Source organism: Anarrhichthys ocellatus, unplaced genomic scaffold (assembly GCF_004355925.1).
Source record: "Anarrhichthys ocellatus isolate YVR2014 unplaced genomic scaffold, GSC_Weel_1.0 scaffold21, whole genome shotgun sequence".
Classification (NCBI taxonomy): domain Eukaryota; kingdom Metazoa; phylum Chordata; class Actinopteri; order Perciformes; family Anarhichadidae; genus Anarrhichthys; species Anarrhichthys ocellatus.
In genome coordinates this window covers 2,815,953-2,828,839 of record NW_022280051.1, presented here as the reverse complement: position 1 = coordinate 2,828,839, position 12,887 = coordinate 2,815,953, and the positions used below count along the sequence as shown (strand labels likewise).

General features: G+C 44.2%; 1 protein-coding gene across 5 annotated transcripts in view; it reads left to right on the top strand.

Moving 5' to 3' along the window:
- Window positions 1–12,887, top strand: part of anks1b (ankyrin repeat and sterile alpha motif domain containing 1B) — a 161,377-nt gene that overhangs the window by 56,294 nt on the left and 92,196 nt on the right. For all 5 annotated transcript variants that reach the window (XM_031858784.1, XM_031858782.1, XM_031858783.1 and 2 more), the window contains exons 6-10: window positions 2,614–2,689; window positions 4,512–4,613; window positions 7,276–7,401; window positions 8,050–8,234; window positions 12,691–12,822. In XM_031858784.1, coding sequence (XP_031714644.1) covers window positions 2,614–2,689; window positions 4,512–4,613; window positions 7,276–7,401; window positions 8,050–8,234; window positions 12,691–12,822 — 621 coding nt within the window. The remainder of the gene's footprint in view (window positions 1–2,613; window positions 2,690–4,511; window positions 4,614–7,275; window positions 7,402–8,049; window positions 8,235–12,690; window positions 12,823–12,887) is intronic.

Genomic DNA, 12,887 nt, shown 5'->3' with positions numbered 1-12,887 from the left:
GTGTGTGTGTGTGTGTGTGTGTGTGTGTGTGTGTGTGTGTGTGTGTGCATGATCTGAAGAGCAGGGCTGTGTTTCTCTGCAGGGATTTGGCCTCGGGCTCCATGTGTCTAGTGGAGATGAACACTACACGCCTTCGATTCGCCTCGTCCTCTCCGCCATAACACACTGCTGCACATCTCTTTCTGCCTCTCTTGTTGTGTCCTTGGATACCTCACATCTTCCTCTGCAATTTACCAAGTTGATTCTTTGTTCTGCTGCATCTCTTTCTGGCCGAAAATGACGCGTAGAAATCAAAGTCTGACGCTTTTAATGCGGAAACAAAATGTGTATTCTCGCATTCCTCTTCCATGATGAGAATATACTCTCTGCACTATTGTGTGCAAGGCCGCAGTGTTGGAGCTTAACTGATGACAGCACAGACTGGATACTGTGGGCTACTCACAGATGGCCACCTTGTAAGTTGTCACAAGTGGAAAGCACTTTGTGTGTGTGTGTGTGTGTGTGTGTGTGTGTGTGAGAGAGAGAACGATCGTACAGGTCAGTAATTGGAGTCAAGCCATATAGGTCTCTCTGAGTGTGAATGAATAATTTATAGAAGCAGCGCCGTCACTCTCTTTTCACTCTGTGTGCGTCTCTCTCATCCTCTGAATGTTTCCATAATAATGAGGGAAGTCCCTATGGAGGAACCTGCTGCCAGTGCGGGCAGGTAGCCAACAACACAGGGCAAAAGTTTAGTACAAACACACACTCTCTCACACATACACACATATACATTGAGCATTTTACATTCAACGTCAACAGCGACTGCTACATTTCTGCTAGCAGCCATGAAACAGAAAGTCATCCGCCTTTCAATTCCTGGAAGCTCTTAGAGAGCGAGAAATCGCCTGCCTCGCTTCCTCGTGACATCATTGTACAATCGTCATGGGAAACGGGGACGGGAAGTGGTATAGACATGACCGCAGAGGGGGGCCGGAGAGGTTAGGAAGGCAAGTGGTGTGTGTGTGTGTGTGTGTGTGTGTGAGGGAACAGGGGGGTGGATCATTTCCTGCCCTCCCACCTCCTCTCACTTGTATTTGGGAAAATTATCCTTTGGCTAAACTTCCACAGTTTGATGCAGTCAACGAAGCTGTGACCACGCATCTGTTTACCACTGGGATGTACACCTCCCCCAAAAGAGCACTGGATGATTGACCTTTGACCTTTCGAGGACATAGGAGCGGCTGCATCTGGCGTATATGCCGTCCGATGACACTTTTTGTCGCAGAGGAAACGGAGCGGCCTCAGTAAGTTTGGTATTCCGTGCGGAGGACGAGCGCGTATGTCTGGTTCAGTGTCGCGCTGAGTTGAATTCCCCGGCAGCCTATCAGCGGACCTGGCTGTCGTCCAGATAATTTGTCTTCGTTAAGGCTGGGAGTTTGGTTCGGTCCAGGATTTCATCTGTGTTGTCAGGAAGCCAACCGTGAAGGATGCGATGGAATCAGCATATGTATGTTGCTCAGTGAGTGTGTGTGTGTGTGAGTAGGATTTAAAAACAATGTTCATCATGGATGCATGGACGCATGAATTCAGGTTCAAATATTTCCTGTCCCTGGTGGGGATTTTAGCTTCAAGCAAGGTGCACAGGACAGCATGTTATTGAGACATATAGAAACATGATGTCCCACAAAGCTTCAGAGCTTTAACTGCATTTAGTATCATCACCATTTTCTTTTGACTTTTAGTTCATCCTCCTGCTGCTCTAACAAACGTACTGTTGCATGCAGCACACATTCAATTGGGACATACTACTTCCTCATAACATGGCACCTTGAGCTTTGACCCTCTTGCTTATATATCTGCCGCGCAAAGGATTGTGGGTCAGAATAGCCAGAGAAGCATGTTGGCCTGCATTCTGCAAAAATGTGACCGGATGTAGTGGAACATCCTGGTATGTTTTGGCATACTGCCTTTGACATACTATGTATTGGGACATACAGTACTGAAGCTTGTTTCTGGTAGTATGGGTATTAAAGAGCAGTCCCAGTGTGGCTGCTTGTGGTGCTGCTGAATGGTATGGCATTGTACTTTTACGTGTTTCTAATATTTTTTTCTAATTGATTATAAACATCTGTTCTTTTTCTCCCTCGCTGGGGCTCTTGAGTGTTGCTCTGATAAAAGCGGGCTTGTCGAGAGTAATCGTCTCTCTCATCGCTGCTGATCCAAGATGACGACCTTACCAGCGGCCTCCCCCTCCCTATAGTTTCCATGTGTTGCATCATGACTGTAATATCCCCATTAGAAGCACCGGAGGTTGATACGGCCCGGCACATGGCGATCTACGTTTCCACACAGGCTCCCGCTGCTTGTGTAATGGTTTGAAATCGGTTGTGGCCTCACGCAGGCGAGGGAATGTGACTCTTTTTTTGAATCTCGCTGCATCTCTTTCCAGAGAAAGAGGCATTGTATCAACTCAAAATGTTCTTTTCTTGCTCCCTGTTAATCCTTGTGCTTTTTTTTCTTGTAAATCCTATCGGTCCTCCCAATCCACTTCTGTTTTTGATGTCTATTTCTGTCTCTGTGTTTAATTGTTAAAGGAATGGAATATTAACACGCACTGTGTCTCTCTCTTAGACGGAGAATGGCAGTGCCCTCCATGAGGCAGCTCTCTGTGGGAAGATGGATGTAGTTCGCCTTCTGCTTGACTCAGGTGGGTCTATAAATACATCCTGGAAAACAAAAGAAACAGTGTGTTCCCTTGTTTTTCTCTTTTATTTCGACTTGGGGCTGGATGCCCACGGTGCTCTTTTTCTCTCCAGATTGTGGGTTGAATTTGCCCTCAGGTGAACTCCAGGCATCCGTCTGCTGCATTCTGTCTCACTGTTATGAAATCCTAGACTTTCGACTTTATTATTGTTTTGGCCATTTCTTTCAATTGTATCAAGAGGAGTCGCAGAAAGTTCAACAGGATACGATGCGTGATGTCGCCTTTTGATGATGTCACTCGACTTGAAAATGGGTCAAGGTGATTAGTGACAAAAATCCCATCTTACACACATTAACACACATTAACATTAACGCTTGTTGTATTGAGAGCTGATCGATTCTGAACACTGTTGACTCTTTGATACCGCCCCCAACACTCCACCCACTTTCCTTAAGCACTTCCTGTTTCCCGCAGGACTTCCTGTGGGCGGCCATGCTCTTTTGGCCTCGATTTTATTAACATCCTGGATCAACAAGGGGCCTGGTTCACTAAACTCAAACCCGACACAACCCTTCAAACATAGTGGGTATGTGTTTGGGTTGGGAGGTAGTCGTAGGGATGCAGGATGGGCAGACAGCCTTTCATTGTTGATCTTGAACTATGCAGAGAAACAGCTCAGGATGTTGAAATGTACAACCAGCGCACCAAAGATATCTTTGGATTTACTGATGAGCATTGCCACTTTTTTCTGACCAACTGAACTTAGAAATGCTTTTGTCGAGGCATTCTCGAAGGATAGAGAATCAAAGTGTTTTCTGGAGCTTTTAACCACATCACGCAGGAGATATAACTTGTTCATTAGTGAGCTTTGGAGAAGCTGGTGAGCTGATTTTGTTACCTCAGGCAGGCTAGCTGTTTTCCAGACGTTTCTATGCTAAGCTTACCAGCTTCTGGAAGGAAGTGTCATATTTACTGTACAATTGAGTGATGTCGATCTTCTCATCTTACATCTTATAACATCAAGCATCAAAGTTAATTATTCATTCTATTCTGTTTTTGAATTTACAATAAATGCACAAAACACGAGGAAACATCCGTGAAAATTCTATTAAATATGTGTTAAATGTGTAAAAAAGTAAGCAGGAACGAGAGAAAACTTGCACTTTCTATTAGGTTCCAAATGTGCTTTCTCTCAGTTTTCGACGTTTTTCTTTCATGCTGCTCAGCAGAGTGACTGGAATGCCATTTATTTTTTGTGTTGAATTGGACCCATGAGCGCAGGAATGGATTAAAAAGGCTAACAGTCGGATAAATGGGGATTTATTGTAGAAGAAAGATTGTGTTTGTTTCTGCTCACAATTGAGTTTGTTTGTTTGTGTGTGTATCTTGTGTGTGCTTTGTGTGTAAGCCTCTTGTTTGTGTGCGTTTGCTTTTTATGATCGTGTCATTGCCTGTGATTTAGCGAGGTAAAAACGTGGAGGAGTGTGTGCGCTCCTCGACAACAAACTCGATGAAAAGCGTATTACGCTGTTCGTAAAGAGTCTTCATGAATTTATAATATCCCACATCCGTCCTCTGGTGACTGCAACTCATTCATCTTTTGCTGACTGGAGTTTTGTGACCATGTGTCAGCAGGTCTCAGTCTGTGCATGTGTACTGCATGTCTTGTGTCTGTAGTTCAGGTTCTTTGAGCAAAGTATGAGAAGGTTTATCTTGTTCAGCCCAAGTCATGGGCGTTGTGTTGCCCCGTTGTTCACGTGTATCAATGCTTGTACTGTGTGTGTGTGTGTGTGTGTGTGTGTGTGTGTGTGTGTGTGTGTCTCAGAGATCGACACCAATCTCAAAAACAGCCAGGGGAGAACAGCTCTGGAGATCCTGAGAGAGCATCCTGCACCGAAATCCCAGCAGATCACTGCTCTTATCCAAGGTAAGACACACACACACACACACACACACACACACACACACACAGGTGAATTGAGGTGAATTGAGTGAATTGAATTTCACTTGAGAAATTGGGTCATTTCCGGAGCAAAAAAGTAGAATACTCACACACAGTAAATGTAGTACAACATTTGTGACATTTAACTTGGCAACTTAATGAATCCTACAGACATGTTAACCTGCAGTCTATATATATATATATATGTTTTTGGTATGTGGACTCGGAGTATGACATTGTGACCGTTGTTGGGCATCTAATGAAAGTTGAACGTGAACATGTTTGGCGAGCACATCTTATTGCAGAAAGCCACAAAGAAACAGGTTTTAAAGTGTTTCCAGTGAAATCAGGATATTGCGATGAGGAAGAACTGTTCAAAAATCTTTAAATGTTAAATTATGCTTTTTGAATTAACATGCTCGTGCCTGCCAAAATCTGTTTTTGCTGGAAGCATACCATAGGGAGCAAAAGAGACGTGCTTTTGCTTTTAAAACAGACATTATTCATTTTGCTACTTAAAAATCTGACTCATAATGTAACCAGTCAGTCCTTTTTAGAAAAAGAAAAACAAGTGTTCAGTGTTTTCTTCAGTCCTCCACCTGCCATTAAGATGCCTGTTTGTGCTCTCATGTTTACTGCAGTGTGTGTATTTTGTGTGTGACCAGTGATTGTTGGTGTGAGTTTACTCACACAGTCCCTGGGGACCCAACGTTTCTCCAGATTGTCTCTTCTAAAGAGACAATCTTGTCCTGAGGATGATTACAAGGCTCAGCATGAACGCTGTAATCTGTGGCTTGGAGGCCTTCGCTATCTGTCCTCGTGTAGTCTGTGTGTGTGTGTCAGGCACGCAGTTACAGATGATTGAAAGAGAGGGAGATAATGGCAGACAGAAATGGCGGGATTGAGGGATGAGGAGAATATGTTGGACCCTAAATTAACAGCCAGGTGGTTTTACTGTAACTTGGAGGTAAATAAATTTTGGGAATGTTATAAAATTGGCCACACTTTTTTAAAATAGCAACATAAAGCTGACATTAACCAAGGGAAAACACAGAGATGCAACGGGCAGAGTAATTTAGTTGTAATTGGCGATTCCAGTTTACCATTTCAGGGAAACTGTAACGCTCAAAGCATCTGATATATACGCATAAAATACATTTCAGCTGGTTGGTTTCACGGCCTACAACCGAACTGTTTTGGTTTATTCTTACGGCTCTCATCAATGGTAAACAGAGCTTTGCTTCACAGGATGAGTTTGTACTGACTGACCTCTGGTGCGTCTGTGGGGTTGAACAGGTTAATGCAGCAGTTTAATGTCTTTCTCACTTGAACTTTATTCAGCATCCTTTGAATTCTGCTGCTCAACTCCTGAGCAGTGCCTTTATGTCACTCCGAATATTCGCACATATGCAGTGAACACTGCTTTCATGAAACTAAAAGACTATTTGATGTGCAGACTCGGTGATGGAAACACTTCTATAGACTTGTAGCTTTTTTAAATGTCAAAATCCCATGTGATAGTAGATATTGTTGAGGAATCGCGGCCATCCAAATCTAATCTCAACAAACCAGCGCAGGGGAAAAAGGAGAGATTTGGACTTCAGCGTAAATAGGAGACTGGATGTGTGTGTGTGTGTGTGTGTGTGTGTGTGTGAGAGAGCGAGGAATGAAAGCGAGATAGTGAGAGAGAAAAAAGGACACAGCTGTGACTTGGTGAAAAGATCAGCTGCATCCCATTTCCTGTTGGGGAGGAGATGGAGAAGGACACACACAAAGAGGAGAGGACCTCTCATTTGCTGAATTGTACCAGCTGAGGGACTTTCTGGTTGCCACAGGCACCTCATTATGAGTAGGTTGTCATTTGATTTGCGGCGCATGACTCGTATCGCTGTTTGAATTCATTTACAGTTCACTTTCTACTGCCCAGCAGCAACTGGTTATGTACTTGCAGTGCAGTAGTTTAGCCGTGCCTCTGCTGACGAATGACTACAGGGGGAATAAAACTGTCAAGCAATTTAATGACATCAAATGAGCATTAAATGACTCTGATGCACTTCCCCATACTCGATTGTAATTGTATGCAAACATGGTTGTGTATCATTATTGTCCAGCTGAATGCCAAGATACACAGTGGTAGAAATACACACACTCTCCCGACGTTAATAGGATTCCTCATTCGGGCTCTGCAGGGAATCTGCCACACAATTAGAGCGTTTGTGTGTTTTTTGGGCAGCTAATGCCTCACTTAAGAAAGTTCATCATCCAGTCTTCAACTTAGTTTCTGCCACACCTGAACCTGCTTCCTCCACTCTCTTTCTTTTCCCACTCAATCCTTCTCTTTAGCTTTTTTTTTTATGAACAGCAGAGTGCTCTATTAGCACAAGCTGCGGCGTGGGGAAGAGTGTGAATTGAATGCAGCACAAGCTGTTTACCAATGCTGATGGCCGTGCTATTATATCGATCCAGTAAAAAGGCCTCTGAAATGCTTTTCCTCCCCCATCCCTCCCACACCGACACATTCTCCTCCAAACTCCTCTTCTCTCTTCCTCCTCTTTCCTCAACATATGTTCCCCTCTCTCTTCTCTTTCATTGTCTCATCCTCCATCTTCTTACCCCCTTGGCTCTGTTTGTGTCCATTTCTCTGCAGAATATATGATTGACGAGATGGAGATGGAGATGAGTATCATGGAGGAGCCTATTTGCAAGTGTCCCATCCCTGCACCTCGAACCTCTGTTCCCTCGCCCTGTGCCTCCCCCTCCCTCAGACACAAGAGTGAGTATACACAATGATGCAACAACAACTACGCAATAATTGGGTTTACACTGAGAATAAAGGTGCTCAAAAGTATTTTTTTTATTGTTTTGTGACCAGAAATGTACCAATCCAAGTGGGGGAAGATTTCCTTTTGAGAAAGCGACAGAACATTTTACATGAGGTTCATAATATGTTTTAGAATATGCCTGAACATATCAGAAATAATCACCATAAATGATTACTGTAAGAAAAGGGAATACGCTGAGGGCAAACTCATTTATTTTTGCAATATGGGCGAACAATACCACATAAATCCAGCCACGGAGAGCAGCTCCTCTCGTGGAGAAACACAGTTACTGCCGCTCTGAAGTGCCGCACAGTTTCCCTGTGCAGCGCTGCCCCCTGTGTTGTGAATGTAACATTGCAGCAAGCTGAGTTCCCTCTGATCGGCTCTCTGCCTGGATCAGAAACCATTAGTCTGGTGATAAATCCCCCTAACAGGATCTTAAAAAGAACGTCTTCTTGATTACTGTGCAGTCTGTTTTAGGGTTATTTTCTTTGCCACTTTTGTACTAGCAGTGACAGGGACTGGCTTCATACCGATGCTTATAGGAACACTCGACATTTTTCTTACTTTCCACTCGGCTCTCTTCCTCCTCTCCCCAGATGATGCTGTGACAAGTGAACTGTCCAAGCTGCTCCACGAGATCAAAAAGTGCCGGGACAGGGACTACTCCTTCGAGGAGCTCTGTCACACCATCTCCTCCCACTCCATGGACAGCTTCGGCAGCGGGCGGCTCTCAGACGAGGAGCGCCCAGATCGACCCAACGGCACCCTGACTCGAGTCAAGGTACGGCGCTCAGTTGTGACAGAGGATTGGTGTGTTGGGAGAAAGAACCATGTCACTTTATTTACCCCTGGTCCTGCTCCTGTCTTGAAGGACTTCTTGTGAACTCAAACTCCTGAGTTAACAAGTCACAACTCATCACATGTTCAACCACAAATTGGATCCAGCAAACAGTAATATTATGTCGGTGGCTGTTGTATGTTGAGTTGCACAGAGGAAGTTTGTACTGGAGCAGCTTTTCAGTGTGTAAATATACTGCATATATATATAGCGCTCCGATACAAAGCTCTTAACCCTCCATCAACCCATTCACACACTCACAGACTGATGGCAGCCAGCTACCATGCATGACACTCGCCTCACAAATGGGAGCAATCAGGGGGTCATTGACTTGCTCAAGGACATTTTTGACATGCCAGACGTTGAACCTCCAACCATGCAGCAAGTGGACAACCTGCTCTACCTGCTAGCCACAGCCGCTCCATATCAGAACTTCAGTCAAGTTATTAATTAGTCACCAAAGAATCAATCGACAGCAATATTGGTAAACGGTCGACTGTTGCAGGCGTTAATGCTTTTCTCTGTGTTGTTTCTAAGACTACAGACTAAACAATTAACTGATTGATCAAAGAATCTGATTAGTTTTAAGTTAAGATTTTTTAGTTGCAGCCATAATTAAAACTCAACATCAGTGTTTTTCTCTTGATGTTGTTGTATCACAGCACAAAGGGTCCAGATAGTAAGTACTGTATGTATGTATGCGTGTGTGTTTGTAGTTTGCTTGCTTGCACTTTGTCTATTCTGACAACAGAGGGCAGTATCAGATCGACTGATGCAGCTGAGCCGACTTCTCCAATTGAGTATTCACTCGGCGTTGAAACACAACAGCTACTGTTTATTGTTCGCCTGAATTAGTTTAGAATTGTAATTACTTTTTGTGCTCAAACAGCCGTTCACATTCAGCAGACGTTCTTCTTGACCTCGCGTCTTCTCATTAGCTGCCTTTCATGCTGAAATATTGTGAGTAGAATCTACTTCTCCTGTTTCCTCTCTCAGTCACACACACACACACACACACACAAAGGAAAACTGACTGGATGTTATTGGACCTTATTGGTTCTTATTGGTTTGAATTCCAGTTTGGAGATGAAATAGCTGACTTTCATCAGTATTAGCCGACCAGAGAACCACAGCTGCAGCTTATTTCTAACAGCCAGCGCAGCGTGACGGAGAGGCTCTGAGCTTTTTCAATTCCACTGCCCAGGAAGTCAGACGCACCGCAGGACACAGAGGTCTTCTATCACACTGACCCCCCACCTGAGCCTTTAGACCACAAACAAACACACACAAACAAACACACACACACACACACACACACATATACAGAGAAGAGGCATCCAAAGAAATGCGTTTGTCTGTGTCTGTGCTTCTCGCTTGCTTATTTACGGCATGTCTGTTTCAATTTTTCTTTCTATTTCTCTTCTCGCTCACCTACAGCAACACACACACACACACACACACACACACACCTTACACACACACAGACACACACCTCAGTGAGTTAATATTTTGACACTGATTAATAGCTCATCATCTTTTCCATTTCTGTAAAAGGCTCAATATGAAAGCAAGCCGAGGAATGTTTACGTACAGTGCAGCGGGCGTTCACAACCTGTGCGTGCTCGTTGAACCTCCGCTCATTATCTCCGACAGGAGGATCACGCAATCGGTCGCGTGCGTGAGTGAGTGTGCACCTCTGTGTCTGTCCACGGCTAATCTCTCATTCTGCTGCAGCAAACTGCATAATGTTTTGGGTGACCAGCAATGGCAACTAACGGACCAGTTAACGCACTGCTGAGTAACGTTGCATCGCCGCCATTTAGCCGCTTCTCCACCGGCACACAGCTGCGTGAGTTTAATTTCGTTTTTTGCTAGACTTAATGACGTGTCTTATACGACGACTTAGAGTCGATTGCCTGCGTCACCACTTGTTTTTGAGTTTGAGTGAAGTGGGTTTTACAAAGTCTTTCAGCCTATAAGTGTCTAGATGGGGGGGGGGAGGGGGGATCCACCTGGCAGGGATCTACACTCTGTTGAGTGCACCTTTCTAGTTTTGGATGTAATTATCTCAATCCATCTTCTCTCTCTCTCACAGTACCTATTTGTATTCTATTACTGACATTCACAGTGTGCATGTGTGTTTATGTGCCCGCAGGCTACTGTCTGTACATGTGGCTGGAGCTATTAGTATATGATTCAATGTGTCTGTTACACATGATAAAACATGCAAAAACCGCACACAGCACACACACACAGTAACGCCTTGGTACCCATTGTGTGTAAACCGAGCAATAATGGAAATGCACGCTTGTGTGTGTCCTGTATTCAAATGAGCCCTCTATACTCTGTGTGTTCATTGTGGTTGAACCAGTATCTGTCTCTGAAAGACAATTCCAGAAAGCAGCAAATTATCATATTTGAGAAGCTGGAACCAGCAAATGTTTTTCAGTTCGTGCTTGTGGATTAATTTTCTGTTGCTTGACTTGTAACATTCACTGATTTCCTTTGCCTTAAGCCTCTGCGGGTTAGAAATGCAGTGTTTAAATCAAAGAACACATTTTACTCTACAGTCTACAGCCACGTTTTACAGCTCTGTGAGGCTGTAATTGGGCACAACGGTGCTTTGAGCTCCATGCTAACATCGGCTTGCTAACATGCTTACAGTGACAAAACATTAGCAGATTACGAGGTTTACCGTCTCAGTTTAACCTCTCTGCATGCTAGAATTTGCTAATTAGCACTAAACACAAAGTACAGCTGAGTACTTGAACAGTGTTTCATAGCAACAGGAAAACTTGTGAATGTGTGGGGACATACATTTGGGAAAACCAATAAGAAATAGCCAATCTTTCCGTTTACTTATGTAGTTCATATGGAGGCATCAATATTAAACAGTCTGTTTCATAACCAGTTAAAAGTTCCTCAAAGTAACTTTAAGTATAGGAAAAAAATCCCAAAATGATAATCTATATCTTCAAGGGTTTCCCGTGCACAACTACTGTAATATTGATCAGCTATGCATTATTATTGAACACTGACAGATATCTGAATTTTACTGTAATGGAAGGATATCTGTTGTTCATGCAGTCATACAGTGCAGTGTGTGTGTGTGTGTGTGTGTGTGTGTGCGCGTGTGTGAGGACTTCATCACGTTTGACATCTATCAACATTCTAGTGTTGCAGAGGGCCCTTTGCAATCTGGAGCGACTGGTGACCTTTTGGTTCTCATTTTCTGCCTGCACCTCCAGTCTGGCTGCTGTTCTTTTGCTCTTCCCATCTGTCCATCCCTCCCTCTGCATCTTCTCTTGGTTTCATTTCTCACAGTTGTCCTCCAGCACCTCTTCCTGTTTCGAACATGTCCTTAACGCTCCTCTCTTAATCCTCTCCCTCTTTACCCTAATTTCTTTGCCCTCCTGCTTATTTTTAGACCTTCATTCTAAAGATGATTTTTCTCTCATCATCAGACTTCCCTCGGCTCTCTCCCTTTGCCCCTCTTTTAAGGCTACATGTCAGACGATGCTCTGGTATCCGTCTACGTAATCTGCTGTGACCGGCGTCCTTTGCCGCATTATGTGGTTCACTGAGATATCAGATGGGCCGTACGCGTCCTGTGGCACCTCATACCACGGAGCTCATCCACACACCTGCCTCCTGGGAGCCAAAGAGCCCCAGGAAAGGACACGGTGTGCATGTGTGTGTGTGTGATACAGTGTGTTCTGCTGTTCCTGGATCTTTCTCCTTTCGGGTTAACTCATTGTGGCTGCCAGAGCAGCAATGCGAAGGCATTTTCTACTTTAAATGATGTGTTTTTTTCTAAAATGAGCATCAGCATCCTAAGAAAGGAATATTGAGGCTGAATACAAATGAAGATTTTGATTTCGGTGAAATCCTTGAAGCTTTTGATTTGCACATTGAGGACATTTTGAGTGATCTCACCCAACCTGCAGCAATTTAGTTTAGCTCTTAAAATAAAATGAAATGACTAAAAGGTTTTTGTATACATGAGTGCCTGTTTACAATTTGCTTTGACCCTTACATTTACGGATTTATGCTAAATAAACTAAATATCGTTAGCTTAGAATGAGCTGTTTATTTCTACATAGGGAGCAGAGTCCCCCATGTTTCTACAGTAGCCCAGAACAGACAAACCAAACACTGGCTCTAGAGAGAGCCTTTTGCGTTTTTATGTCACCCGAAGGCCACCGTAGTTCTCCGACACACTTGGGAAGGGAGGAGTGAGCGGAGGGGTACTTAGTTGGGCAGCAATCTGCAACCTCACCGCTAGATGCCACTAAATCTCACACACTGTTTAATTTAAATGTCTTCTCGCAATGTATAAACAAATCATCTCTCTTTTCAGCTCTTTATTTCATCCCCAGTTTGTTATTTGTGTACGCAGCGGCCGACCCCACCTCTGGCTGTGGCTCTGGAGGAGGAGGAGGCAGAAAAGAGTTGCGGCCCCACTGGATTCTGGGAGGCCCTGACACCCTGCAACGGCTGCCGCAACCTGGGCTTTTCCAGCCTATCACAGGTACACGCGCGCACACACACACACACACACACACACACACACACACACACACACACACACACACA